We start from the raw sequence: 27,898 nt of genomic DNA on the forward strand, positions 1-27,898 counted from the left end.
TGTATTAGCTCTTTGTGGTGCCTAACTGTATTTCCCCATCAATATCTTTTGAACTCCTTGATTGTTATTTTACTTGTTAGGAAATAAGTCACATTTGAACTCGTAGATATTATGTTTTAGGAGGATATCTTTGTATCTCACCGTTGGAGGTGAGAGATGCTTATCATTTGAGCAATCGTTTTGGTTGTTAACTTGAATTGGTTGGCTTTCGTGATAGGCCACTCTAATCTCCAAAATGTGTTGAGCATTAATTTTACCATTTATCTATAAACCATACAATACGAAAGAGATATATACATCAAAATCCTAATATCTGCTCATTTTAGAAAATGTATTTTATTTTAACTGCTCTTTGGGAGAATGACGTGTTTAAATAATTCTTTTTTGTCAATAAAAGAACAATAATTCGTGTTTTTCCAACATTCCCTAAGTGCTCCATTTTAGCTTCTTTTACAATTCAAATCACTTGGTATAAATGTGATTATACATTTCAAACTCTCTAAAATAAGCATTTGCTTCTTAAGAAAAAGCATTTACCCCAATTTGTTTTTATTAAGATTGGTTTGATTTTTGATTTTTGATTTTATGATTTTGGTTAATGGTTAAATAGATAATTCAATAACATTAAATTTAAATTACTATTCTATTTGTAATTACATAAAAGTGACTTTAATATTTTATGGATTATATTTTTTTAAGTATTAGTGCTACTTCCGTTAATAGGCAATACAAACTAGACTAGTCGTTTTTTTTTTTCTTTGGTAAAAAAGGAGCAAAGCTTTTATTTATTTATAGCAAGACGTTACAAAGTTGTAAATTGTGTGCGCCACTACAGGCACAATCGAACAAGCAGGTGGTCATGCACAGTGGCGTATCCACCTTTATATCAGGGTGTAATTGGACACCCTTCGTTGGAAAATTATATCGTATATAGAAGTAAAATGATAAATAAAGTGATTAAATAACATATTTTGAACACTCTTGACACAACAATATGATGCAGCCTAGTGGTTTAGGTGCCTTGAAAGAGTAAAGACACACGAGCTTAAAGTATTCGTGTGTTTGAATCTCACTAGTAGCAATTTTTTTCCACTTTTTAAGAAGAGCAGTTCACTTTAGCACTTGAACACCTTTCGTGAAATTTCTTGCGGATAGATACATTGGGGAGCAATTTCAAGAGCCTATTTAACCAATTAACTATTGTGATACCTTTTATCTTTTCGATGCAAACTAGTATTACTTTCTTCCTTTTCAATTTTAAAATTGATTGTAATAAATGCAAACAATTAATGTTATTTTTCGTAATTTATTGTAGGAGTTTTTAGAAGGAATTCGAACAATTTTGTCTTAAGCAAATGCTATTAATGTAAAATTTGTGTTGCAGTATTTTAATTTTGTGAACATGATTATATGAGCATTTTCTTATTTGTTAAACCAAAAATCGATTAATCGAAAAATAATTATAAATATCTTATTGATTTGATAATCGGATTAGCGTGCTCACAAATTGAAAGTTGATGATACATACAACTGAATTGAACTGATCAACAATGAGTATTATTTCATGATGTATCATGTTGTATTGTTTTGATAAATACTTCTTTGTGTCAATTGATATTTCACAAATTTCTTTTTAAATAGTTAAAAAAATGATACATTTTTATTTGATAAATATTTAATAATACTATAATTAGCATTAAGGTTGTGTATCAGTCGGTTTGGTTTTATTTTGAAGTTTATCGGTTTGACTTTTCGGTTATTGATTTGTAGACATACTAAACTTTTATAGAACTACTAAGGTATTGACTTATTGATTATTGGTTTATCAGTTATTAATCGTTATCAGTTTAACCAATAAGATTTGATACAATTTTTTATTTATTGAAAATCACTTAGAAACAAGGTGAACCAAATATACCATGCACATGAGTTGACAGATTATATCTTGCTCAAAAACAACACATTCACTTTGTATAATAACCGGAAGTTTGAGACAGTCAGAAATAACAGTATGAAACCGAATTCTAAGTCAAGGATTTTATACACTAAATGCTAAAAATATAATTATTTAATTTACCATCAGGTTATCGGTTAACCTGTTAAGAAAAAACTTTAAACTTCTAAGAACCGATAACCCGATAATAAAACAAATCAAAACCATTATCGAAATGGCTAAACCAATAACAAATTATCGATAAACCAATAACTTTTTATCAATTGTATTATCAATTTTGATTCAATTCTGAACGACCCTAATTAGCATGGTTAGAAAGGTATTAATAGAGGATAGAAGTAAAATTTGGAAATGTTGATAGAAAACAAAGGGCAATCTCTCATCAAGTTTTCCCCCCTCTTATGCATTCTCAAGTTTCATTATTCTTACTTATAAATTGAGTTAATGCATCATATAGGAGAAGTTAGAGATTATTTCTTTTATCAAAACTTTTTAATTGAATTTGTCGCACTTGATTTTTCTAGTTTAACTAGATATAGGACCCCGTGCCAGCACGGGGCCCAATATATATTATTTTTTTAATTTTAATTTATGTCATATTATGAAATTTGAGAAATTATTGAAATTTTTATATGATTTTAAAAATATTTTAAATTTTTAGCTATTGTGATTTGTAGTACTTTTTTTTAACATAATTTTTAAAATAATAATTATTACTTTGTTTGTTCTAATTTATGTGGCACACGAACAATTTCAAATATTAACCATTTTTTATATGTCTCTTTAATATATTAAGTTGTTANATCAGTTTTGATTCAATTTTGAACGACCCTAATTAGCATGGTTAGAAAGGTATTAGTAGAGGATAGAAGTAAAATTTGGAAATGTTGATAGAAAACAAAGGGAAATCTCTCATCAAGTTTTTCCCCCTATTATGCATTCTCAAGTTTCATTATTCTTACCTATAAATTGAGTTAATGCATCATATAAGAGAAGTTAGAGATTATTTCTTCAGAAAAGGGTCAAAATTGCCCATGAACTATGTGAAATAGATCACTTATACCTTCCATTACATTTTGGGATCAAAAATATCCCCGTAGTTATCCCAAGAGACCACAAATACCCTCAAGAGTTAACACCCCAATTTTTTAGTGACGTGGCACGCCACATGGGACTAATCCCTCCACCTAAGCATTGCCAACTAAGATTCACTACAAAAGAACATGACTTTCAGTGGCGACAAAGTCGCCACAAAATTCCAAAATATTGCCACTAAAGGTTATGAGTGATTTTTAGTGGCGACTAAGGCTCCAACAACCATTCGCTAGTAAAACCTATATTTTCAACAAAAAAATATGATAATTAATTTTGATTGCGACCTAATTTTCTAAAATAAATAACTTGCAATATCCATATTAAAAACATCCAATATTATTACGAAAAATAATCAAAATTACTTCTCGATTCAAATCTCCTACTATATATATATATAATGCATCACTGTACATTTTATACATTTACATATGACGTAAATATAAAACATATAGTGTCTTCAAACTCCTACTTAATCGATATGATATTTGATTTTTTAAAAACAATGAAGAAAAAAACACAAAATTAGAATTTAATGTTAAAAACTTTTAGTGACGATTTTCTGGGCTTTTGTGGCGACTGTTGTTGCCGCTAAAGGTCTAGTTCTTTTGTAGTGAATCCTAGTTGACAACGCTTAGGTGGAAGGATTAGTCTCACGTGGCTTGCCACGTCAAAAAAAATTTGGGGTGTTAACTCTTGAGGGTATTTGTGGTATCTTAGGAAAACAGCAGGGGCATTTTTGATCCCAAAATGTAACGAAGGGTATAAATGGTCTATTTCATATAGTTCGGGAGCAATTTTGACCCTTTTCCGTTATTTCTTTTATCAAAACCTTTTTAATTGAATTTGTCGCACTTGATTTTTCTAGTTTAATTTACATTTCTAATATAGTTTCAAAATTATGCACAAGCATTAAAAGGAAAAAAATTGTGAATGGACAATCCTACCCTTTGGATCCCAACTGAATCTAAAAGACCTTAAATAGACGGCCAAGATCAAAACTCTTCTACTAAATCCAACGGCCCATAACATTCCTAAATCCCTTTATAAGCTTCGCGAAAAAACCCTAGAATAACTCTTCCAGCGTCTTCATTTCAGCTGCCTCCGACGCTCTTCCTCCCTCGCCGCCGTCCGGTATTTCCCGTTAACCTAGCGAAAATGGTGAGCTTTTAGCTATGGCGATTCGAATTCCGTTCTAGTGTTCTTTGTATTAACGTAATAATCTGTTAAAAATTGGAGCGCAAATGATTAGTTTTTTGCCATGGCGATTTGAATTTTGTTCTAATGTGTTTTGTATCAACGTAATCTGTTAAAAGTTGGAGCGAAAATGGTGAGTTCGCAATTAGAATTTCGTTGTAATGTTCTTTAACCTAACCTGTTAAAAGTTGGATAAAAAAATGGTGAGATTTTAGCTGTAGATATTTGGATTTCGTTCTAATGGTCATTGCATTAACTTAATCTGTTAAAAATTGGAGCGTAACTGGTGAGATTTTAGTTATTGTTTTTCAAATTTCGTTCTAATGCTCTTTACGTTATGTGCTAAAAGTTGGAGCAAAAATAGTGAGTTTTTAGCTATGGCGATTTGAAACTTGTTCTAATGTTTTTTGTATTAACGTAATAATCTGATTTGTCAGGTTCTTCCAAATGATGTTGACTTGTTGAACCCACCAGCTGAGCAGGAGAAGAGAAAGCACAAGCTCAAGCGTTTGGTTCAATCTCCCAACTCTTTCTTCATGGTAAAGGAAACAGTTTGTCAATGTATTTGTATATGCATTTGTGGTTTGAATTTTTTATTCTTGGAATTAATCTGTGATTTATTTGTTTTTTTGGTTTTCTAGGATGTGAAGTGCCAGGGTTGCTTTAACATGTAAGTTTTTTTTTCCTTCTGTTCGTTTATCTTAGTTTTTACTTTAGACATGAATTTTGTGATATTTGGGAAAAGAAACTAGTAATTGAAGTTGAGAAACGGTAATGGAAAACTTAAATTGATGAATTTAGTGATATTTGGAGAAGTAATAGTAATTGAAGTTGAAAAATTTTATTTGGAAAAAAAAATATTTGAATGTAAAATGATATTTAAACATTAGAGTTTGGAAAAAAATATGGCATTTGAAGTTGAATAATGGTATTTGATAATTAAACTTGTGTTTGGGATACATTTCACTTTGTTATAAAGCTCCCTGCTTTTTTTGGCTGGAAAAATAGTCCAACTAGTTTTATCAAGTTTGGAGAACTCATCCTAAAAAATGAACAGAAAAGTCATTCTAATGTATATAACCAAACAAGTTTTATGTACTTTTTGAATAAATGGAAACAAACCTCATGTCCAAACAGGGTTGGTAATGTTTGATGAACTTGTTAGTATCTGCAATTCTTTTCGCAAAGTAAAAATATAAGTTTATGCACACTAACCAAATGTTTTCGGAAGGACGTTGGGACATCCAATCCTCACCTTGTTTGAGTTTCAACCTCACCTGCAATAACATCTCTCAAATTAGTCTCGTCATACAAAGATAATTCAGTTCATCTAACTCTCTCTCTCTCTCTTTGTATGTGCAGAACAACGGTGTTCAGCCACTCGCAGACTGTGGTGGTGTGCGGGAACTGCCAGACGGTCTTGTGCCAGCCAACTGGTGGACGTGCTAGACTCACTGAGGGTTGTTCTTTCAGGAGAAAGGGAGATTAGAGAAGAACAGGCAACTATTTGCTTTTAGAGTGGGAAGTGAAAAAGTTTATATGGGTAACAAAGTCAGTTTTGGTGTCTCCTGTTTTTTTCTTTTTTGATCTTTTAAGAACAAAGGATTTTTAGGTTACCATGTCTGGTTATGTTATGTTTTTCAATTAAATTGGGTTTCAATTCACTTATGGATTTTGAATTTTGCTATATATTAGCTCTATGTTGTTCTACCTATGATATTCCCCATCAATTTCTTTGAATTCCTTGACAGAAATTACGTTTGAGCTTTTATCCCACTCTGAGTCTGCCTATCCTCCTCGTAGGATCACACTTGAGTATGTTGTTGAATTGTGGTGTACAAACTGCTATGATTGGAAATTTATTAATGGATTGAAGTAACTTGAGTGAGTATTATTAGCTTAGTCTTCCAATTCCAATATTGACCAAACTTTAGACAACTTTGTTGTTTGTCTTAGGTCATGGGATTGTTTTGGTATTTTAAGTGAAGAGGGGTGGAGTGGGGTGGGTTCATTTTCGTGTTTTGAACAGTGCGTCACTGGCCTGTGGATGGCTCAATTATAAAAGAAGGCTCGCCACTTTTTAGCAGTGTGTCGTGGTTGCATATTTTAGAGATAGAGGTAACCTTGATTATAAAATATGTATAAACATAGACCATATGAGCTGTTGGTATCTTTGTTAAAGAGTGTTTTACCTCCCCCAATGTGGGACACTTTTTGGTGTGAAATGTGAATTTAGATTTAGTTGGGCTCCAATCTGGATAACCAGACACCAAATGGAAACTAAAAAAGAATTGGTTGATTCCAAATCACTGTTACTATATTGTTTCACTTGCTAAGTGTCATTATAATTTGTACAAAAAGCAATGAAAAGTGATGTGTTTTCAGAACGTGAGAAGTAAAAACATTGGAGAAGGGCATGTCATATCCTTTCCTTCTTCAAGTGCTCCTTTTTTGTCTGATCTTAAGAGCGGAGGTGAGCAATGCTTATCATCTGAGCAATTTCTCTTGTCGTAACTTGAATTGCTTAAGCTGCGATTCGTTGGTTTGAATAATCCATTTAGAAATCACTTTCATCAATAATAGAGCAACAAATCGTGCTTTGAGTGCTCGATTCCAGCTTCAGTTACCATTCAAAATCACTTACAATTCCATTTTCGTTTTAAAAATATGACTAAACACATCAATTCTCTAAAATAAGCATATATTCTTTTAAAAAAAACAGTTGCTCCAATTTTGTCGATCGTACACAGGTCATGATCAATCCAATACACAGATTACAATTGACATTACCAGTTACAAATAATTGACCTTTTTATACCAAAAATCCAAGTATACATTCACATTATACATGAGCATGACCAAATGTCAATCAAATATATACAATCATTACAAATTATTAGGAGGGTTCATATACATACACTTTTTAGCAGATCACTGTAAAAGTCTTGGGCCTGTGTTAGAGTACATCCATGATGTTATTGTCTCCACAAGCATATCCAAGTCCTTTGAATTCCCAGAGTTAAGAATTATAGAGTCTACATTACCGAGCGTATTGCCGACTTCCTTCGTGACGTTTTCCCATGGTGTTCCTGCTGTCAAATTCGCCAATAGCTCGCTGCTCCTATTAACAGCGTCCGTCATTCCTGGAGGAACATTTGGTAGAGCCTGAAAAATGAAGGAAAGGTAAGATATGGTGTACATTATTTCGATCTCTAGAAAATGCACTATTTGCAGAACAAGTTGGCCTGACGTGAATATGTGCCAGCAGAGTCACCCTCCGTCCCGTCCCAATTTATGTAGCTATAAATCGTCTCATTAAAGGTTAAATGAGAAGATATATCTTTCTTTTTGGACAAACTAAAAAGGAAAATGCATCACATAAATTGTCAAAACTAGATTAGATGTACTTTCATTTCACTGAGTTTCGTAGTTTAGGGTGAACCTGCTGTAGAGGAAGCGCATGGTCTCCAGGAAGAGTGCGGATAGACATGTCCAGCATTGAGCTGATGGCAGAACCTGAGCTGAGCACCTGAGCTAGTGTTGAAGTTTCATCGATTGTATCATCTTTGAACTTTACTAAGAGATTCCTCGAAATCCCGTAGTAGGACCTTATCTGTAATATATATATTAGATAAGAAAACTAACAAAATTTTGGACAACGAAGATAATATTTTGTGTAAGCTACTCTATATCCCATTTCCTATGCATTTTTGCTACTTGGGAAAGTAAAATAATTTTATCCTTTAACTATGATTTTGAACATTTTTTTTTCATGAAAGTTTAAATCACGAAAAAATCAGACCTGCCATTCTTTTAGGAATTGGGTTGGGGGCAGGGTGTGTGGGTGGGTAGAGATTTTGTTAAGAAACTGATTTGTGAAACCCGCAACCCGCCCTGCACAAGATGTTCAAAATTTTGTTTTAACCCGCAACCCGCCTTGCACAAGATGTTCAAAATTTTGTTTCAACCCGCCCCACCCCATACCTTCCCCACAAAAGGACAAGCCCACCCCGCCCCATTGCCATCCCTACATGTATCTGCTCTACATTTGCATAGTAGTCATTGAATTGGTCATACAAATAAACACTACACAAGTTACACCAGAAAATAGCAACAAAGTAAACTAAAAATGTTCATGATATGTACCTAGTTAAATATGTAGCTATAGTTAATGAGCATTAAGATCTCAAAATTTTCCATACCAGTCTTTGAGTTTCTTCTGGCCTTGGAGTGAAATTTTCTTTTCCATTAATCAAGTCCGTGTATAGAGGAGTCAGTTGCTCAACCAGTGGAAAAACTTGCTTCATAATTGAGGGGCTAAGGTTCTCTATTTGCTTCATAGTCATCTCCGCCTGTAGATATAGAACATATGAGTGGGAGTAAAAGATGGTATCCTCTTAGTCAGTTCCATGTGTGAAATTTTATGAAAAAGTGACTTACGAGACTACAACAGTGACATAATGTTTGAACCTAGAAAACATTTAATACCTACCAACTATTACAACATCCCACAAAAAGTGAAGGTCAACCAAAGGCACAAAAGAATGAGCAAAACCTTCAAGTAAGTGAAATCAGTTCAAAAGAAAATACTTCAAATAAAAGATGAATAGGACACTGTGAAGAGTTCAAAGAGGAGGATACTCTTGATCAATTAGCATTTTTTCAAGAGACAGTTGAGTAAACATTACGAGTTAGATTAGAAATTCTAGTAACAAAGTCTATTATTGTTTGTGTTTGAGCAATTACACATGACACAATTATGTAGAGGCAATTTTACTAGTCTTGGCATCCATCCATCTGATGACTCAAAAATGGTCTCGATCCAACCCGTTCATCCAGGAAAAAACATCTATAATGTCACATGTGAAAGTCATCTAACAAGAACATTGAACAGAAGCTCGGTAGTTGGTGAATTAAGCTACTTACCCCAAGACGAATGGTTGGTGATGATGCGATCTGTGATAAAACTGGTCCAAAGTTTTGCATCATTGGAACAAGAACAGACGAGAACAACGGCACTGCAAGGCTGGCATCCTGGGAAACAAAGTAATAGGAATCTTGTTAACAGTTCCAATTATTATATGCTAAGATGGTGATAGATTACCCGGGCCGCAGGGCTTCAGCACACATATATTATTGTGCACATTAAAATGTCCAGAAACTCAAACTCTTAGTGGTCTAACAGGAGCAGACCTAAAACTTGTACACATATTACTGTTTTTTACTTGCATGAACATCTACAGGATGACTATAAAAGCAGTAATTTGGATTCTTTTTATAAGGTAAACAATTTTATTAATGATGGGGAGATCCTCGTATAACAAGCCGTATATAAAAAAAACAGAACCTATACCAAAATATGGCTCTCCACAAATGAAACCCAATAAAAGCAGAAACTTTGATTCAACCAATTTGTAATATTTTCATAGCTAGGTCCATCAAAATTTTCTATTTTCCTTTTCCTACAAGTTTTAGAATTTAAATGGGGAACACGCTCACTCAATGAGGATTCATATAGATGACCCCAACTTATTTGGGACTAAGGCATAGATGTTGTTGTATAAGACTTGGACTTTAGAAGTTCAAACTAAGGACAAGTTTCCACCATTCAAACACGAGAGAGTGCAAAATATTTCCCCTTTATATGATAAGCTGCCTAAAAGCAAATTACACATAAACTTCCAACTCTGCCACTCAATGTAACTGAAGCATAACGAACTCTAAAGAAGCCTCATTTAGCTCAGGCCAGATGAAACTAGAATTGTAACAGGGTTGAGGATAAGTCACACATTTTAAGATGCTATACCTAGGTTTAGTCATAAAGCTTAGAAGTTAATATAAAAGGTGTCACGGAAGAAATTAATTCAGACTGGTACAGATTGTTCCTGCAATTCTGGAAAGACATACAATGATCCCATATCACCCATGAACATGCAGCAACTTGACCACCCTGAGCTTATGAAGCTGAATCTAATTTGATACAGTTGCTTGCAGCCCCTACCCTGTCCCACCAACCAAAAAAAGTAACGAAAAAATAAAAAAAGACAGACAAATGAAAGCAAAATATGGGAAATAAAGCCTGTATGCGTCAGTTCCATTTGTGTCTGTCTTCGCATCCCTAAAACTGATTTTAAAGTTGTACGAGTTCAGGATAAAGCTGAAAATAAATCCATCAAGTACCTTGTTGTTGAAAGCCATCAATACATTCCCATTTCTTTTCACAGCATATCTAGCTCCTGATCATCAAGCATCAAACGTTGTGGACCAAGTTGACCAAATTTACCTCTATGTAAAAAATATTACCGAGATACAGTATCTTACCAATCAAAAGGTGAATTACAGATCCTAAAGAGTGCCCAATGCCAAATACAGGAAGGTCTTGTACCTATGTCACCAATGGACATTCATAAGAAACAAAGCATGATAAAACAGTCTCATCTTAGGCAAAAGCTGAAACTCACTCTTTCTTGGAGAAATCTAAGGCACCTATCAAACTTAAACTGCACTTCATCTGCAATGTAGAAATGGTCAAATCCACTAGCATAAGGTGTAGCAATCACCAAGACATCCCTGTCTCAGAATGTAATAAAAGTAAGTTGTTGCAACACCAACATATCCCTGTCTCACAATGTTAATAAGACTAAGCACTAATTTACCCCACTTAACAGATGAGACAAGAACAGGACAAGGATTATAGCTACCATCATCAGGTATATTAGCATACTAGTTTATAAAATAATACTGCTGGAATGGGTATCAGGTAATCTAATACAACTAATAGCATAAGAATCTTAGCTTCTTAAAGTCCGATAAAACAGTTGGAAATCCCTTTACCAAACTACTTAAGTAAAACATGACCATTTAACTTACAATAGGGGCTGACATGGGCTATAAAATGACACTGCTGGAATGGACATCAGGTAGGCTAATACAGCCAATAGCATAAATATCTTTGCTTCTTAAGTATGATTAAACATTTTGCACAAGTCTGATTAAACAGTTGGAGATCTCTTAAACCAACTACTGAAGTAAAACATGCCTTCAGTTGGTAAAGCACCGGATAAAGTTCGGTACACTTCTACGAGAAAGTGAATGATTGTTACTGAATCATCTAACAAGATACTATTTAAAAATAGGATCACTTCTCTTGCTTACTGACAATTTGAGAGGTCAACCTTCAAGCTTTAAATACAGCGAAAGAGAGAATGGAAGAAATTTATAGTACCGTCACCCCATTGGTGTAGTAATTAGTTAAAGTCTTCTACTTTTCTTATCCTGCTTATCAATAATGCGGAAAAGAGAGAAAAACTAACTATAATTCAGAATGATTTTAAGGTGTGTATACATCACAAATATAATAAAGAAGAGATGCTGCTTTCAAATAATAAGCACATAATTAACATAGATAGAATAAGATGGACTCTAGCATCAAGATCAAACAACTCACTTCTGTCTGAGCCGCTCAAGGAACAGGCGGTAAGAAAGCTGCGGAGCAGCCCCAACAAAAACGCCTCCAACAAAATGTACGACTAACTTCGGCTTTGAGGTTTTTGGTTGCAATACCCATGCTCCCTGTAATAGCACAGTGAGTTTATTTCATTTATAATTCATCAAAGTATTCCAACATGTATATAGGACATGGATATGTGGGCCACCGTCCTTGTTCTCCTTCATAAGCGACCTCCTGTCTTATTTACTGTCATGTCACAGTTGAGATTGTATCATATAAACGTCCATTCCAGACACACATTATAATGACATAACAAACATCGATCCAACATTATGCTTACGAAGCAAGTTGCATAATGACCGATTCCTTCAAACTTAACAGTAATTTTGTGCCCTCTCAAACTAGATTCTTCTTTTTTGTCTTTAAGCTTATTTGGAAGACAGAGAAGTTGTTTAAAGGTTACAACCCAAAAATGGTTTAAGTAACGCAAAATTGGGGTAAGAGATAAAGGAAGCAAGTTGCATATCAATACACACTTGTAAATTTACACAAAAGGAAAGAAGTTTCTTGATTCAATTCTTCTAAAACTAAAGCATATTTTTAGGGAATTCCTTTAGTAACCTCGATTTCATCCCAGTCCTGTGAGCTTCCCCAATCTTGAGATTGCTTCACTGTCTCTGTAAGTAATCTGTGAATAAACATGATCAGTAGTTACTTTTTAGGTTTGATGAGCGAAAAAAGACACTGTTTAACTGACAACGCTAAGTCAAGAATCACCAATCATCTGATTAGAACTCCAAATTCACAATCATATATGGCCGTGATTAATTGCATTATGGATAGATTAGGTTAGACAAACACAACAATTCATACCAATGAATTTTCATCTTCTGATTAGCTAAAAAAGTAAGTTCAACAGTTTCCCACATTCATCACCAAGATTCCAATTATATACATATCCAAGTGCATGCGTCCATCAGTTTGTGCGTACACATACAAAATATAGTTGCTAACAACAGTTTACATAATTGTAGCACTGCTTTCAATTTATTTTTCTTGCTGTAGGGCCATCATTGGAAGTGTTAAAGGTATTTTTTATTTTATTTTATGGAACAAACAGATAATAGCACACACAACTGATCCATAAAAAGGGTTAAGAGCCTTGATAGTAAGTCAACGTGTATAAGACATAAGGTTCATTAAGAGTGAGATTATATTCAAAGTGTCACCTTTCCTTGAACTGCCAACTTTGGCATGTCCGATTCCTTTTTTTGTCTTCTTTCTTGTTCTGATCTTACCTCTTAACAGTTATTCTTGCTTCAAAAGACAATTTATGGGGGCTGTCCTGGGTTTTGTGCCAATGCTTTTAGTCCTACTGCGCAACTACCTTAGGCACAAGGAGGAACCTATGGCTAATCTATAAGCTGTCGAGTTCACTTTGCACAGCTCAATTATAATGTATTTGTGCTGATTATTAGGGACAGAGAGATGGAAGAGGAAGAATATGTCGCAAACTATATTTATCAACATTCTTTTCCAATTTGAAGTTTATCGTCGTTATATGATTCATTTTTTTATTATCGTTATATGAATCATATTAGGGACAGAGAGATGGAAGAGGAAGAATATGCCACAAACTATATTTATCGACATTCTTTTTTATCCAACTTGAAGCTTGTCATCATTATATGATTCATTTTTTTAAAAGAAAAAAGAAAAAAGAGCAGCAGTCTTTTGGTATAGCGACTCATTCCATTTAACTACAAATATTGCCTCTGTTCCACCTTCTATCACCACAATTTTTTTAAATACTTTTAATTGTTAACTTTTAGTCAACTACTCTTTCAGTTGTTTCTAATTATGTAGATCTTATGAACTCAAGGGCCTAGTGGTCAATGAAGTGGACGAGAGCCATGAAGTTGAGTTCAAATATCTACGAAGACAAAAACACTAGGTGACTTCTTCCCACATGTCCTAGCCTTGGTGGATACATTTACCTGATAAGTGTTGTTGGTGGGAGGTGACAAGTATCTGATCAAAATAATCAAGATAATGTTTAGATCTTATTTCAAAAAAATTGAATATTTTAAGTCAAATTCACACCGAAAATTAGGTAATTTCAGAATTCAGATCTCTGAATCATGCCACATAAAGTGGAACAGAGGGAGTACTTTGCATGTTAATCTTTTTTTTTATAACGCACTTGACTAATTCCACGAAATACTTCATACTTGCTACCTCCCACCAATAATATATGCAACTCTGTCGACTAAGACTAGAACAAATGAAAAGATATCACCTATTGCTTTTTGTCTTGCAGGGAATTGAACATGTTAATTTTGCTCGATAGAAGACAAGTTACACCAAGCAGTCAAAAAGAAAAGGCATCACATTCAATCAAACCACTTAATTTCACAAAGTCGGAATAATCTAAAGTTCCGCAAAAATTACTACAAATATTGAATAGTAAGTAATCGAGCGATTAGGGCAACAGACCTCTCAATATCTCTATATAGCTGGATTCCAGTACTTGTTTCTGGCTGATTGTTGCTGCTGCTGCTGCCGGTATCTTTCAAGTTGCATCTGATTCTGCTGAACTTCCGGTTTCCGGGATAGAAGCGGATGCTGCTCCGATTGTAGTATTTAGTGGAATCGGAGTAGAAGGAAATCACCGGCGAACATCGCCAATTCGCCTTGGGAGCAGTGACGCAGTTCATTGCAACTTCGCAAATTAGAAGAAATGATAAATACGTACGCCACTATATATATATGTGATATGTATTGTAACAACATGTAACTGTTACCCGACGTGTTTCCGGGTCGGGTATGGATTCGGGTCGGAACACATCTCCGTGCATTTTTGATTGAAGTTCAGACAAAAATAGTTGAAACTTCAGTCAATTTTGCGTGATTTTCAGTCATATGTGAGCTTCGAAATAGTAGTTAAGCCGAAATTCAAGCAAAACATAATACAACTGAAGTGACCTTCAACTTATGTATCTGAATTTCAATCATATAAAACTTCAGACATTGATTTGAGTTCGTCAAGATTAACTTCATCACTAAATAACAATAAAAAGTTTCATTTGTGTAACAATCTATTTTTTTCCCCTCATTTTGACTTCATAATAATTTATCATACTTTTTACGTAATTTTCAAATATATAGCAGAACAAAAGTAAAATGAATTTCCAGAAATAGAGCACACACGTCGACAAATAGATATCTGCTTCTAGCCGCTTCTATATAGTAGTAAAGTAAAGCAACCAACATGGGTTATGGTGCACTGGTGGGAGTGTTTCACCCTTAACCAGAGGTCTCGAGTTTGAGCCCTGGGTATGGAGAAAACCCTGTTGGGAGCGCCACCCCCAAATGGGCCCTGCAGAGCGCAATCCGAATTTAGTCGGAGCTCCAATGTGGGCTCCGAACACTGGGTGGGAAACCAAAAAAAAAAAAAAAGTAAAGTTAAGTAATAATACTCATCGTACTAAAAATTATTACAATCTGTCAAAAGAAGCATGAAATTTTTTGTTACACGCATATTGTGATACTAATAATACAAGTTAAATAAATTATCGTGCCATAGCTCGATACGATTTGCATCAATCAGTTCCCTCATCGGTCTTCGAGTTTCAGGTAAAACATATTGTACTATCCACCGACTTACAGGCCAAACGGGATGCTCGGTGGTTAGCACGATGAAATCTTCGTTAGCACCACGTTTAGAGTCGTCGTCTACAGCCCCGTTTGTCATTTCTCTATCTCCTCCTGGACATGACCATCTGCAGTAAGAGATGAAGTTGGATAAAACATTGATGATAAGTCACAAATATAACCAAACCACATGCCTGGAATAAAAACTAAACTCTAACCGGGAAGTTCAATAGCCAAGTTCGCCTGCTGATCTGCATCACAGTTTGATTCCTATGAAGACGAGAGTTGGAAAACTTTTACATCTCCGAAAATCAGCAAGGTAAGAACTAGGTAAAGGGCTCTAACTAATTCAATTTTGGTGCTATTACAGACCAGAGGCACCGTATGGACATGATTTGAAATCATGATTCTAAATCGCATGTCCAAATACTAATTTGGAATCATGATTCCAAATAGCATGTCCAAACACCTACTAAGTCTGATTAATAAAGTGAGACAAGCATATGAATCAAGAGTGTAGGTGTAGAGGAGATTTATTAAATTACCCGAAGAACATGAATGATGCGGAAAGAAAAAAACCTATCCTTTAGTTGTTTTGCCTGCTGAAATAGCGTAGAGATGTTTTGATTTTTAACTTTCCATAGACCCTGGATCTGTTTGGAAGGATACACTTAATGAATCAAAATCAATCAGATAAAGAAAATAAGAAAATAAGAAAACAACATAAAATAAGCTCAATCAACTTGACATGAGACCAATTTCTTTGGAACAGGTAAGTAATGTCATGAGACCAACTTTAGAAGCTGTGATAAAGCATCTTGGAGTTATAACTAAGCTCGTCAAAGACACTACTGAGTCCATTGAACGACCAAATGTATGCTGATTATATTTCCAACCAAGCAAATCTTCTGGCACGGACAAGAACTATTTGCTGCCCTCTATCTTTTCCTTCTCTATCTTTACCCAAGAGAAGGAAAAGATAGGGACTCTTTGACGAGCTTAGTTATATAATTTACCCATTATTAAACTTACCGAACTTACACTCTCTTTCAGCCGAGAAACTTTAGTTGGATTGCAAATTAATTGTTACTCCTCAGAAAATCAAGAAAAATTGTTCACTTCATTTTTGGTGTAAAGAAGAATTCCGGATGATTTGGATCTACTGTTAGACACAATAGATTCCTTGAAAGAATTGAGGATATACTTTGCTCTTGTGGTATGTAAATATATCTATGGGCACAGCCGTTGTGGATTAAAGATAATAAGATTGTTACCTTTTAAAACAAATTTAATTTTTAGTTTGTTACTACCTTATCCTAGAAAGGTCATGTACATCACAAAAAAGTTTTATCCTATAAAACAAAGAAACTACGTCGAAGGGACTTGAGAAATGGGTTCACAACTTGAAAAGATTGTCAGACCTCCTTGACCTTAAAAAAATATGCAAATAACGATCCTATTCATCTAGCTGAAGTTGAAAAGAACAAGTAAAACTTTGCTAGAAGTACACAACTCCAGGTACAACTTTGATTGTGCAGAGACATAAAGGAGAAGTGTGATATCAAGAAATTAAAAAAAAAATAGAAGAACAAACAAATAATATGGGAAACGAACCTGCATACAAACAAGTTTGGAGTCACCCTGAGCACGAATACTTGTAAACCCTTTGCTATGTGCATATTTCAAACCCAAGATAAAACCTCGATATTCAGCAACACTGGTTGTTGCTATTCCTAAACCTTCACGCAGCCTACAGATCTATTAATCACAAAGTTGTCATATAAGTGCAGCAAAGAACAAGGAAAAGGAAATACAAACCCAAAATAGTAATTATTACCAAACTTCCATCGTCAGCTCGTACTACAGCTCCTGCACCAGCTTGTCCTGGGTTTCCTTTTGAAGTACCATCAAATTCAAGAGTACAAGACCGCTGCTGAGGATAACCACGATCAGCTTCCTTCATTCCAACAGCATAAACCTTTAAGAGAATTTAAAAGAACTCAACCTGATAGTTGCCGTAAGATTCGCTAAATTAAGATTGATTAGCTTCGCCGACTTCCCATTAAGTATAAAGACAATTTACTTTTTAATCATATATACTGAAATCATTTATGTTTTTTTCATAAGAAGCCATCGTTTTAACAGCCACTCACACTGGATGATAGAGCTTGCTGGTCACCCTTAGGAGGTTCTAACTTGATATGCTTTCTTAGGGAATCATTTGAAGTAACAGCTGATCCAACAGCATCCTGCAAATAAACATGCCAATGAACAAGATATATTCCAAAGTGTGGCAAGCCAAATAGATTGTATAGGTGTGAACACAAGAAACTAGTATAGCATTTTGTAACTAGTACTTTTTTCGTAAGTGTAAGTATTCAGTACTACTTTGAGCCCAAATTTACATTATATACCTCTCCAAGAGCCAGGTAGAAGAATGCAGTACAGCAACAAAATATTGCAAAGAATATGGTTTGACAATCGCAACTTTACATATTTTGTGCACAAAAAGATGTCAGAACTCATCAAATTGTAACACTTAATTAACCTAAATATGTCTTCGATCAACCAATAGGTGGTATTAGTTCCCCTTTAATGCTCAATGCAAACTTTGCAGAAAACAGGAAGTCTTTCGTCAGAGCTAAGGCAAGCACAGTAATTACTCAGCTAATTATCCAGACCTCAGCTCGATCAAAGAGAAGATAAAGGTTATCCATCTGGCTCATTTAAACTACTCAGCACTCCCAAAAAGTCATCCCATGCAACGGTTCGGGAAAAAAGGTTTCCTATCTTGCTATTAAGCCTAGCCCGCAGTCGCAGAAGTTGAAGATTATAGCTCTTAATTATATTTATTACCAACATCAGAATAGTAATAGGGAACTTTTTATCCATATTTGAGAGTGCCATTGAAACTGTTAGTCAATTAGGGAAATTTCAGTCAGAAACATTTTTTTGTTTTTCCATTTCCACCATTCTTTCTGCTTTATCAAAAAAACACAGACGTGGTAAACTGGGATCATCCTGTCATCTAATGAAAATACTTGATACACAGGTCACATGTAATAAACTAGACGACAAATATATTGTTGTCAATTTTCGCTGAGAGAAAAAAATTCTAAACAGGAAGGATACTGATATCTATTGTTTGCTGTTCCTTCCACATTATAAATGTTTCTCATCACAATAACTTGCTGGAATCTTTTTTTTTTTTTTTTTGATGACAAGGGAAACCCGTAGCCGCTACCCTTTGGGTGCGTACAGGGTAAAACCCCCGCTCTTATGCAATATCTCGCAAACCACGTAGGAGAGGTAACCCGCACTAGGCAAGCCCGGTGCGACGAGCTCGACCCAGAAGGCAAACCTCTTGCTTTCGCTGGCAAGGGGTTTCAAACTTGAGACCTCCAACATGGAAGTCCCAAGCCCAAACCACTGGGCCACCCCGAAGGGTAACTTACTGGAATCTTCTTAATCAGAAGAACTATTGCAATCTGTAACAGGGAAAGACACCTTTTACTAGAAATAGTATTTTCAGATCTCTTGCTACATTTACTAGGATGTGGCTCCTTGAATAGATTCTCAGAACTATATAATCCTTTGTTATGAAGTTCAATCTTATAAAGTCCAATACCTTACATGAGTTTTTATTAAGAAATAGAAAAAAGCAAAGATAACAACAGCTGCAAGAACTTGCTGGCAAGCTACTTTTCTTATAAGCCACCCGGCATGACCTATTTTTATTTTATTGAAATACTACTTCTATTTTCAATATTTTGTAAGCAGCCAGCACCATAAGGTATCATTTAGAGCCAAAGAAAAGCACAAAACTACGGAAACATGTCAACAATCTACTCACTACTGTTCTTATACATGGCCCACTCTGACCTATTCTTAGTTTTAGTTTTATTTATACACAACTACAATAGCTGCGGAGACTTGTCAACAACAACTTCTGCTACTGCTATATCCAGATATTTCTAAAAACAGCTGTAGAAACCTATTAACAAGCTACTAGTATTCCGTTTAAACAGATTTAGCTCATTAACAGGTACCGTATTGGAGACTTTCAACCTCCTTACATAATCATTTCTTCAAAAAGGGCTACCCAGACATAATAGAAAAATACTGATATTTCGCTCACAATGGATAAGTATCCAGTCTTCAAATTCCAAGTAGATCTACTTTAGGAAAGGAAATTGCCTTCCAGCTGAATAAGTAGCTTTCTCATGTAAGTTGTAAGACCATTTACTATGGCATCTTAAGGAAAATTCAGTAAACAAACCCCTACTGTTATAATCATGCTTCTATATCCAGAGAGGTGCAAATTGAAGAATGTACTCACTTCGTAAGATAACCAATAACTGTAGGCACATTAGTTAGCTCTCTCTGTAGAACAAGAAATGAGATATACTTCAAAAGAAACTGCTGTAAACGCTGACCGACTTACACAATAACCTAATATAACCCTAACTTACCGCATATTCTGACCACATTGCTTCCTGAGACCTCTTCTTCGGCGTATGCTCAGACGCTCCACCTTTGGAAGAAGATTGATGCTGCAAAAATTTAGTGCTGATAAAATTGTATGACAATGACTGGTTCAAAAGATGAGACGTAAGCAACTTTCAGCAATTTTTACAAGTACTACTGATAACAGGAGTATTCACATCAATAAGTAGGAAACTTAATTTAGTACAAAATAAATAACTGGATCAGCTGCATTTAGAGATCATCTTTGATAATATTGATATGTAGAAGAACAGCTATGTGGTATCTGTCCCATGTATAATGTAATTTAAAGCACACTTTCTCCTTTTTATCATTTGTTCATATGGTAAGGGATCAGCACAAAATTTGTAATCTTTTCCTTAATTAGGGAACTGTGAGGACCGAGGTAATAAGTCTTCATCCCTTCTATATCATAAAGGCAGAAGTCGAGTTTTAAAGTTAAAAAATATTCTCCCAACGCAAACACCATGGCAGGACTCCGCGAATTCAGCTAATGACATCAAGAGCTCAACTTTAACTTTTTTCTTTACGCAACAAAATCAGATGGGGATATCATGGCTTTACTTCCAAAGATGAATTGTAATCAATACATCCGAATTCTATTATTTCACTTTTAGTTTTACCCCTAGTTTAGGATTCTTTCTTGGGTAGTGTGAACTGTCTATTAAGTGGAAGGGAGAGTTATTAGTACTTAAGTAGTGCTAGAAAGGAACCCACATGTTCAAATAGTCTTGCATCAAACTCACAACATGATCAATAAGTCAAAATTTATGTCAGAAGGACAAATTTTAACTCTATCCTTTGTTCCTTTTCTTATTTTTGGAAGTCCTGTGTGTCTCCTGGAAAAGAAAGCTGATGTGAACAAGGATTGCCTTCTTCCAAAAGTTCTGAGATGACATACTTCAATTATAAAAGACAAGACAATTTTTGCACACAATTTAGTACAATGTTTTACCTGAAAAGGGCATGGTACTAGTGCCCCAAAGAGACTTTCAGTCAGATCTGCAGCTCTGATAGAATAAAGTGCATTTTTAAGTCCACAAGATAGAAGATATTCCTCCGTGTCCTTTGGCATGGAGTAGCCTTTATACACACTAACCGGAGGATCACATATCTGTCAAAGCAAGGGGCAGGGGGAACCGATTAACGCACTGCAAGTTTGATATATTTCCCATTTCATGCACATTGCTATATAATCATTGCTGGACACAGATAACAGAACTGCCTTTACCACCCCTATTCTGTAAGAGGAATTCCTACACTACTATAACTTTATCATTGATTAAGAAAAACCAAGTTGAAGCTGTAATAAATATTATTCCTTTTGAAAAATAATTTTATTCATACAAGGAAAGCATCAAGGAAATGCTGACATCTGCAGATAAATTAGGCATCAGGTTCCTGTTGACCTATGTAAATGAAGCTGTAGCAAATAAACATGGTCTAACTTTTTTTATGAAGTTCTTGCAGTGCAACTACATCTGCATAAATTCACGAGGAAAAGACCAGATAAGATAAATGTGGTGTAGCATTCGCCTATATATATATATATATTGACTACAAGTTGACAAGTGAAGTTTATCCAGTGGAAAGAGCACTCCAGTGCCAACCAATGGATTGGGAGTTCAAGCCACCAAGGGGAAAAAGTGAAAAAAGTCACAGTTGACACCATATCAATACACAAACAACATACATATATCTAGCTTTGTATATATATACACATGTGTGTGTATATACACACATTATATAATATAAATGCAGATTAAAATTCCTCCAATAGTTACCGAGGATCCAACTTGAGTCTGGCAGTCACCCAAGTTTCTGTAGACTCCAACAATATCTCCTTTCTTAACAACAAAGAAACCATCTCTCTCTTCCTTCATTATTGGAATGGGATCAAACTTCCGTGAAAGAGAACTATCACCACTACACTTGTTAGATGCTAATTCTATCCAGAAACAAGTCAAAATCAACTTTCTAATTCAAGCATGTGCAAAAGCTCATCCTCCAAAATATCACCAGAATTCGACAAATTGAACTCTTCAAGGCAGATATGTAGTGCTTGTCAATATTGCAACAGAACATGCATGAAACAAGCTATTCATTACATGGGACTTCCCTCAGGCATGACGCATTCCTGTAAAACTAAAAAGTAAGAAAACACAAAAAACCTTTCTTTAATTTTTTAACTCAAATGAACCATGCATGCATGTATATACATAACTTCCCCAAATATTCTAACACGAAACATGTGTTAGTTGGATCAAGAAACATGAAGCTAAAAGTTAAGTTAGTTGTACGGAAAACACTTTTGACCAGGGAAATCATTTCCCCTTTTGAAGAAAACCATTTTCTGGTAACCAGACACTAGAAAAATCAATTATTATGGAAAATGACTTCCATCATACTGATACCAAACACAGCCAATAACAACTCCATATTCTGCTCTATTTTTAAACAATATACTCCCTCCATTTCAATTTGTTTATCTTACTTTCCCTTTTAGTCCATTTCAAAAAGAATGGCTCTTTCCTTTTTTAGCAACTCCTTAATTCTAACCTTCCACATGACATGTTCAAAATAACAAGATTAAAGGGCATTTTTGGTACATCTACATATCTTTAGCTTAAGACCATAAGATTCAAAAGTCTTCTATATTTTTTACACTCCGTATCAAAGTCAAAATCAGATAAAACAAATTAAAACGGAAAGAGTATTCCTTTTCTTCCCATTGTTGAGCATATCAACAACAACAAACCCACTGTAATCCCAGTATCCCACAAGTGAGTGTGGGGAGGGTAGGATATAGGCAAACTTTACCCCTACCTTTGTGGGGTAGAGATGTAGTTTCCCATAGACCTTCAATTCAAAAGAAATGTTATCAAAGCAAGAATGCAAAGAGGGCAGCCTAGTGCACTAAAGCTCGAGGGAAGGGCTGATCACAAGGATCTATTGTAAATTATTTACTTTGGAGCCACTTATTATGGAACAAAAAGCAAAACACCATAATTCCAGCTCGAAACTTGGACACTCAAGAGCGTTACACTGGATTCTTCTTCTTTTTTGACTCAAAAAATCCAAACTTTGAGTAAAAAGCTAAATTAATTTCTTAAACTCCGTGTCAAGTCAATATCAGACAAACCAATTGAAACGGAGGGAGTATTCTTTCTCTCTCCATTGTTGAGCAGCATAACAACAACAACAAACGTCATGTAATCCCACAAGTGAGACTGAGGAGGGTAGGATGTAGACAAACTTTACCACTGTCTTAGTATTTGTGAGGCAGAGATGCTGTTTCTCATAGACCCTCGATTCAAAAGAAACATTACCAAAGCAAGAATGCAAAAAGGGCAGCCCCATACACTAAACTCCGAAGAAGGCCAGTCACAGTTACTAAATTATTTACTTTGGAGCCACTTATTATGGAACTAAAAAGTAAAATACCTAAATTCCAGCTCAAGACTAACATACTCAGCAATGTTACACTGGATTCTTCTTCCCTTTTGCTTCAAAAATCCAACCTTTCGAGTAAAAATAGCTAAATTAATTCCTCCTACTGTGTTCCCAGACAAATCATGAATCTCCGCTGCATAAAGAGATGATAAAATCAAAGAATAGAAGCTTCAATAACATTAAAATGCAGAAAAATCAAAATGCTACCCCAATATTAGAACCCTAATTTTGAAAAAAAAAACCAAAAAATGGGTAATTTAATTCAAAATTGTTGTGTTTAGCTAATATATATATATATATACAGAAATGAAAATGACATACATTCAATTAGTTGATGAAATTGCGCCAAATCTTGAACCGCAAAATGAAGAACAAAGTGCGAAGAGCGTTTGTAGAAAAAAGAGGATTTTTTATGGGGTGAAGTGCAGAAATAGCCACTTTTTAGGATGTATTTAAGGCATAGCCAAAGTTACAATTTTAGCTGCTTTAAATGAACTTTTCACACGTCTCAGACTAAGACTGAAGTTCATACATACATATCTAAAGTTTGAATTGTTATAGTTTGAAAGCAAGCAAAGTTCGTATTTTTTATATGAAGCTTAGTGAGATAATGTCGAAGTTTTGATATTTTTATCTGAAATTTAATTAATATCAAATTGATCTGATAATTTAAAATATTTTAAATTTTTATCTAAAATTTGACATGACAATTATTAAAGTACATGAATACAAATAAAATAATTAGGAAGAAGAGGAGATGTGTTACAATTCCGACTTATTAGAAAACAATATAGTCTTAAGTGGTGTGATGTGCTACAATTCCGACTAACATTGTTGCATGATCATCAACTAATAGAACTATTTAGCTAGTCCTTCTGACTCTTCAATTCATGTCAAAGTACTTGATCGAATTTTTGTGGTAAAAAAGTAGAACTAATGATCCATCCCACTTGTGACGAGATTAGAGGTTGAGTACTAACATAGTCAAAAAATTCACGAAAGGAATTCAACTTTTTTAAAAAAAAAAAAAGAAATCATAGTATGACTCTTGAATATACAATATAATTTTTCGATGAGTTCCTAGTTCCTTCTTTGAGCTGCAATTTATTGTAACTCACTTGTTTAACAACCTGATATTCAGAATCTTTAAATCAAACAATAATGCACAACTTTAACATCATGGTGTTAAAATGTGACCAACTAATGGTGTTACAATGACATGAATGAGTTACAAATTTGAGACTCCATTTCAAGAAAATCATAATACATAAAACAAATCTCTAGATTCTACATTTCTTCAAAATCTAAATCTTCTATTCAATTCTTTCACATTATTCTATCCAAGTAATAAAAAAATCACACGGATGTAGTGAAATGGATGAGAAGAGATCTCTCAACTCTGAACCAGAAGTCTGATAGCGTGCGTTTCTCCTTTTATGGACCCTAAGTGACACAAATCCGAATTCCTTTCTTTGGCTCTCCAAGGGAAACAAAAAAAATTACTCAATGGACAAGAATCTGGAAAAATCAACATACATATAGTGACTAGTAAAAGTAAAAACTCTCTTCACTAAACTATCTTAGCTTGTCCATTTTCTTGATCATGACTTGCATCAAAATCTCATTCCATGTATCAATAGGCCCTGGCAAACACCAATGAACACAATCATTCTGAACGCGTTCTTGAATCCCATTAGCAAATGGAAAAGGATGCATATAAGGTCCAGGATGACCATCAGGTCTCAAATATGCCAACTTAGTCACATCCACTGCCTCAAACCTCACCACATTCTTCTCATCATGACCTTCCTTTTTGGCAATACTCACTTGTTTAATGGATGTTTCCCTCATCTCCGCGTCCATCCATTCAAGTTTCTCCTTCTCCTTAGCATCATAAGGCTTTGTCTTAGAACATGCCCCATATTTATCCCATTCACCTTCAAAATGTGCTGGTGAAAATGTTGTCACAATCACATCAAGTTTGTCTTTGCCACCACCCCTTCTATCAAGAATTGTCTTAAAAGTTGTCTCAAATGCCTTACCATAAACATCATAAAATCCAACCTCAGTGTAATTCAAACCAGGACAAGAATGACAACCTAGTACTTTGTCACCATAAAAATAAACTGCTGAAAGCAAATACCAATGTCCAATTGAAAACACAACCAAATCCATTTGTCCTAAATCTTTAGCCCATTTCTCATCAACAGAGTCCAAGTACAAAGTATTATAATATGTCTTGTCAGATTTTTCAACCCCTTTAACTAAAAAAGGTGACCAATATATTGATATATTAACATTATGTGAAGGAAAATGCCATTTCCTAAACTTATTTTCCTCACCATGACTAAAAACTAAGTCATGAGGACTAAAAGTGGATAACATACAAAGTAATGATTCCAATTGATTTCTAGCTAGTGAATCACCAACAAATGCTAAATTCTTGTTTTTGAAGAGTTGAAGAAATTTTTTTGGATCAAATCTTGGAAGTTGACAATTATTTGGCTTCCATCTCCAATAAAGATAGTCATTATCAAGTCTACCATGTGTTATACAATTTTGGCCCTCTTTGATAGTGTTACATTTTGTGTATAAAGGGCCTAATTTGTCTTGAATCCAATTGCCATCGCTATAGTCACATGAAATTTCTACACTAGCATTTCCTATTTCTGCACAAAAAGAATGAGGTTTTGATGATTATCAATAAAAGTGCATGCAAATATGGGAAATCATATATATAGTATCGAAATCAGAAATTCATACCATACGCGATTCAAAAAAATAATAGGAGTGTCAAACCTACGATTTAAACTTATGACCTAAAGCAATTTTGAACTCCCTTTATGTCAAGAGGATTAAATATAGTTCATATATAAACAAAAAATATTTTTACCTTATTTATACAGTATAATTTTTCGATGATAATTGAACCTTTTTGACTCCTTTTAGCTCTAACACGGCATATACAACAATAACTATGCCTCAATTCCAAATAAGTTGAGATCGACTATATGAATAATCCTCATTGATCATGTTACTCTATTTGAACTTATCTCAAACTGATATTATAATATACAAATAAAAGTACTAATAGTTCTCTATATTTTCTACACGTATAAATCTTTGAAAGGGTAAAAGCTTAGGATCTCAAATTCATCCTCTATATTTTTCACACGTATAAATCTTTAAAAGTCTAAATGACTCATACAAAGCATATGATCTATCGTAAAAATGCTAACACGATTATTAAAACATAATTTCAACTAATAGATATCACATGTATAAATCTGAAAAACATAAATAAGTAAAAAAATACCCTTACCTTTTGATGGAGTTGAAGATGATGTGGTGATGACTAGTGATTGTTTAGATTGAGAAAGTGAGTGAGGAAAAGGAAAGGCAATTAAGTGATAAAAAGTTACTATAGGAAGAAGAGCAAACAAAGCCCAAAGCAATAACTTCCTCAAGGGAATTGAATGAGGTTGGTCTTTCAATGGATTTATTGTATCCATTTCTCATTCCAAACCTTTTTTTTTCCTTTTCCCTCAAAAAACTTTTACATAATAAAGGATTTTTTTTTTGGTTTTAGTAGTTTTCTCCATTCTTTTTTTGTTAGTATTTTTTTATTGTTTTTTGTCAAGGGGGTGATGGTGGTAGTAGTTGAAAAATGGAGAATTTTGTGGGAGGATTAAGTCAAAGCAATGCATAGGATCCCATTTTATTTGGTTGGCCAACCAATCTTTTGTTTCATTACACACTTCATTTTCTTTTGTGGTGGGATAATATTTAATTTTTTTAATTTCAATATTAATTTTTTATGTAAAGTTTAGTCAGTATGATTTGTATAATAATCAAACTTTTGTCATTATGTTCTTATTTTTATTTTTTTTTCTTTTTGAACTGCTTTGATATGCGTAATTTAAGCTAAGAATTGTTTAAAACAGTCTGTCTATCACTATGAGAGATAGGAAGATCTACTTATAGTCTACCTTCTTCAAATTCCTACTTTGGAATTACATTGAATATGTTATTGTTGTTGTTATGTATTAGTGAAGACTATAAAGGAATATGGTTTGAACGGTTAGACGGGCGATTTTTTTTTAGCATGAACAGAAATATTAAGATCTCTTAAAAAAATAAATAGTTGAATATCCGAACTTACTAACCTAATTAATTTAAATTCTCATGACATAAGATTCTTTACTCGCTCTCTTATCACAACTCGAATCCGATTAAAAAATAAACACTTTAAATCGTATTATTCCTTTGCACCTTTTTAAATAATAAAGATCACTTTCCTCCAAAAGTTTTTTTTGTTGTTGGTATAATTATGAATTATCCAATTTAAGTTGAAATTGTTGTCTCCCTTACATTTGTCATACAACAAGAAATTAATTTCATAGCCTCACATAATTAGTAATATCAACAAGAAACATTTTGCTTAAAACTTACCTTAAAACTCAACAAAAGAAAGCTAAAATTAAGCAAAGCCAGTAATCTTCCCACAAATCTTTTTTTAGTTTTGTGAATTTCATAATATTCCAACTAATCTTCTTTTTCCCCAAAAAAGTTTTTACCATATTGGTAATAAT

The 27,898-nt window shown here is 34.2% G+C and overlaps 4 protein-coding genes across 8 annotated transcripts; 1 reads left to right on the plus strand and 3 right to left on the minus strand.

Annotated features, from left to right (window-relative positions):
• Nucleotides 1–4,073: 4,073 nt before the first annotated feature.
• LOC125862574 (40S ribosomal protein S27-2) lies at nt 4,074–5,947 on the plus strand. 2 transcript variants are annotated; one of them, XM_049542686.1, is made up of 4 exons: nt 4,074–4,207; nt 4,681–4,782; nt 4,885–4,913; nt 5,606–5,947. In XM_049542686.1, the coding sequence occupies exons 1-4, from the start codon at nt 4,205–4,207 to the stop codon at nt 5,730–5,732; spliced, it is 261 nt and encodes an 86-aa protein (XP_049398643.1). In that variant the 5' UTR covers nt 4,074–4,204; the 3' UTR covers nt 5,733–5,947. The 2 variants fall into 2 exon arrangements, with proteins under 2 accessions (XP_049398643.1, XP_049398651.1); XM_049542694.1 differs by lacking the exon at nt 4,074–4,207 and adding an exon at nt 4,356–4,376.
• Nucleotides 5,948–6,927: 980 nt separating this feature from the next.
• On the minus strand, nt 6,928–14,440 carry LOC125862553 (uncharacterized). Its single transcript, XM_049542664.1, has 10 exons — nt 14,190–14,440; nt 12,315–12,381; nt 11,691–11,815; nt 10,705–10,813; nt 10,565–10,628; nt 10,424–10,479; nt 9,170–9,277; nt 8,446–8,595; nt 7,686–7,856; nt 6,928–7,408 (listed from the first exon to the last, which is right to left on the minus strand). Exons 1-10 carry the CDS (start codon nt 14,408–14,410, stop codon nt 7,175–7,177), a joined length of 1,305 nt encoding a protein of 434 aa, XP_049398621.1. The 5' UTR covers nt 14,411–14,440; the 3' UTR covers nt 6,928–7,174.
• A 716-nt stretch (nt 14,441–15,156) lies between these two features.
• LOC125842122 (uncharacterized) lies at nt 15,157–23,744 on the minus strand. Of its 4 annotated transcripts, none has more exons than XM_049521334.1 (11): nt 23,628–23,744; nt 23,298–23,439; nt 21,638–21,990; nt 20,809–20,967; nt 19,820–19,900; nt 17,501–17,596; nt 17,185–17,325; nt 16,962–17,105; nt 15,893–16,000; nt 15,566–15,617; nt 15,157–15,475 (listed from the first exon to the last, which is right to left on the minus strand). In XM_049521334.1, the coding sequence occupies exons 3-11, from the start codon at nt 21,734–21,736 to the stop codon at nt 15,444–15,446; spliced, it is 912 nt and encodes a 303-aa protein (XP_049377291.1). In that variant the 5' UTR covers nt 21,737–21,990; nt 23,298–23,439; nt 23,628–23,744; the 3' UTR covers nt 15,157–15,443. The 4 variants fall into 4 exon arrangements, with proteins under 4 accessions (XP_049377291.1, XP_049377297.1, XP_049377304.1 ...); XM_049521340.1 differs by having other exon boundaries at nt 21,638–21,998; XM_049521347.1 differs by lacking the exon at nt 23,298–23,439 and having other exon boundaries at nt 21,638–21,998; nt 23,628–23,680.
• A 753-nt stretch (nt 23,745–24,497) lies between these two features.
• On the minus strand, nt 24,498–26,911 carry LOC125853587 (xyloglucan O-acetyltransferase 1). Its single transcript, XM_049533302.1, has 2 exons — nt 26,629–26,911; nt 24,498–25,975 (listed from the first exon to the last, which is right to left on the minus strand). Exons 1-2 carry the CDS (start codon nt 26,816–26,818, stop codon nt 24,882–24,884), a joined length of 1,284 nt encoding a protein of 427 aa, XP_049389259.1. The 5' UTR covers nt 26,819–26,911; the 3' UTR covers nt 24,498–24,881.
• Nucleotides 26,912–27,898: the final 987 nt, after the last annotated feature.

The sequence above is a fragment of the Solanum stenotomum genome, chromosome 1, assembly GCF_019186545.1.
Source record: "Solanum stenotomum isolate F172 chromosome 1, ASM1918654v1, whole genome shotgun sequence".
Taxonomy (NCBI): domain Eukaryota; kingdom Viridiplantae; phylum Streptophyta; class Magnoliopsida; order Solanales; family Solanaceae; genus Solanum; species Solanum stenotomum.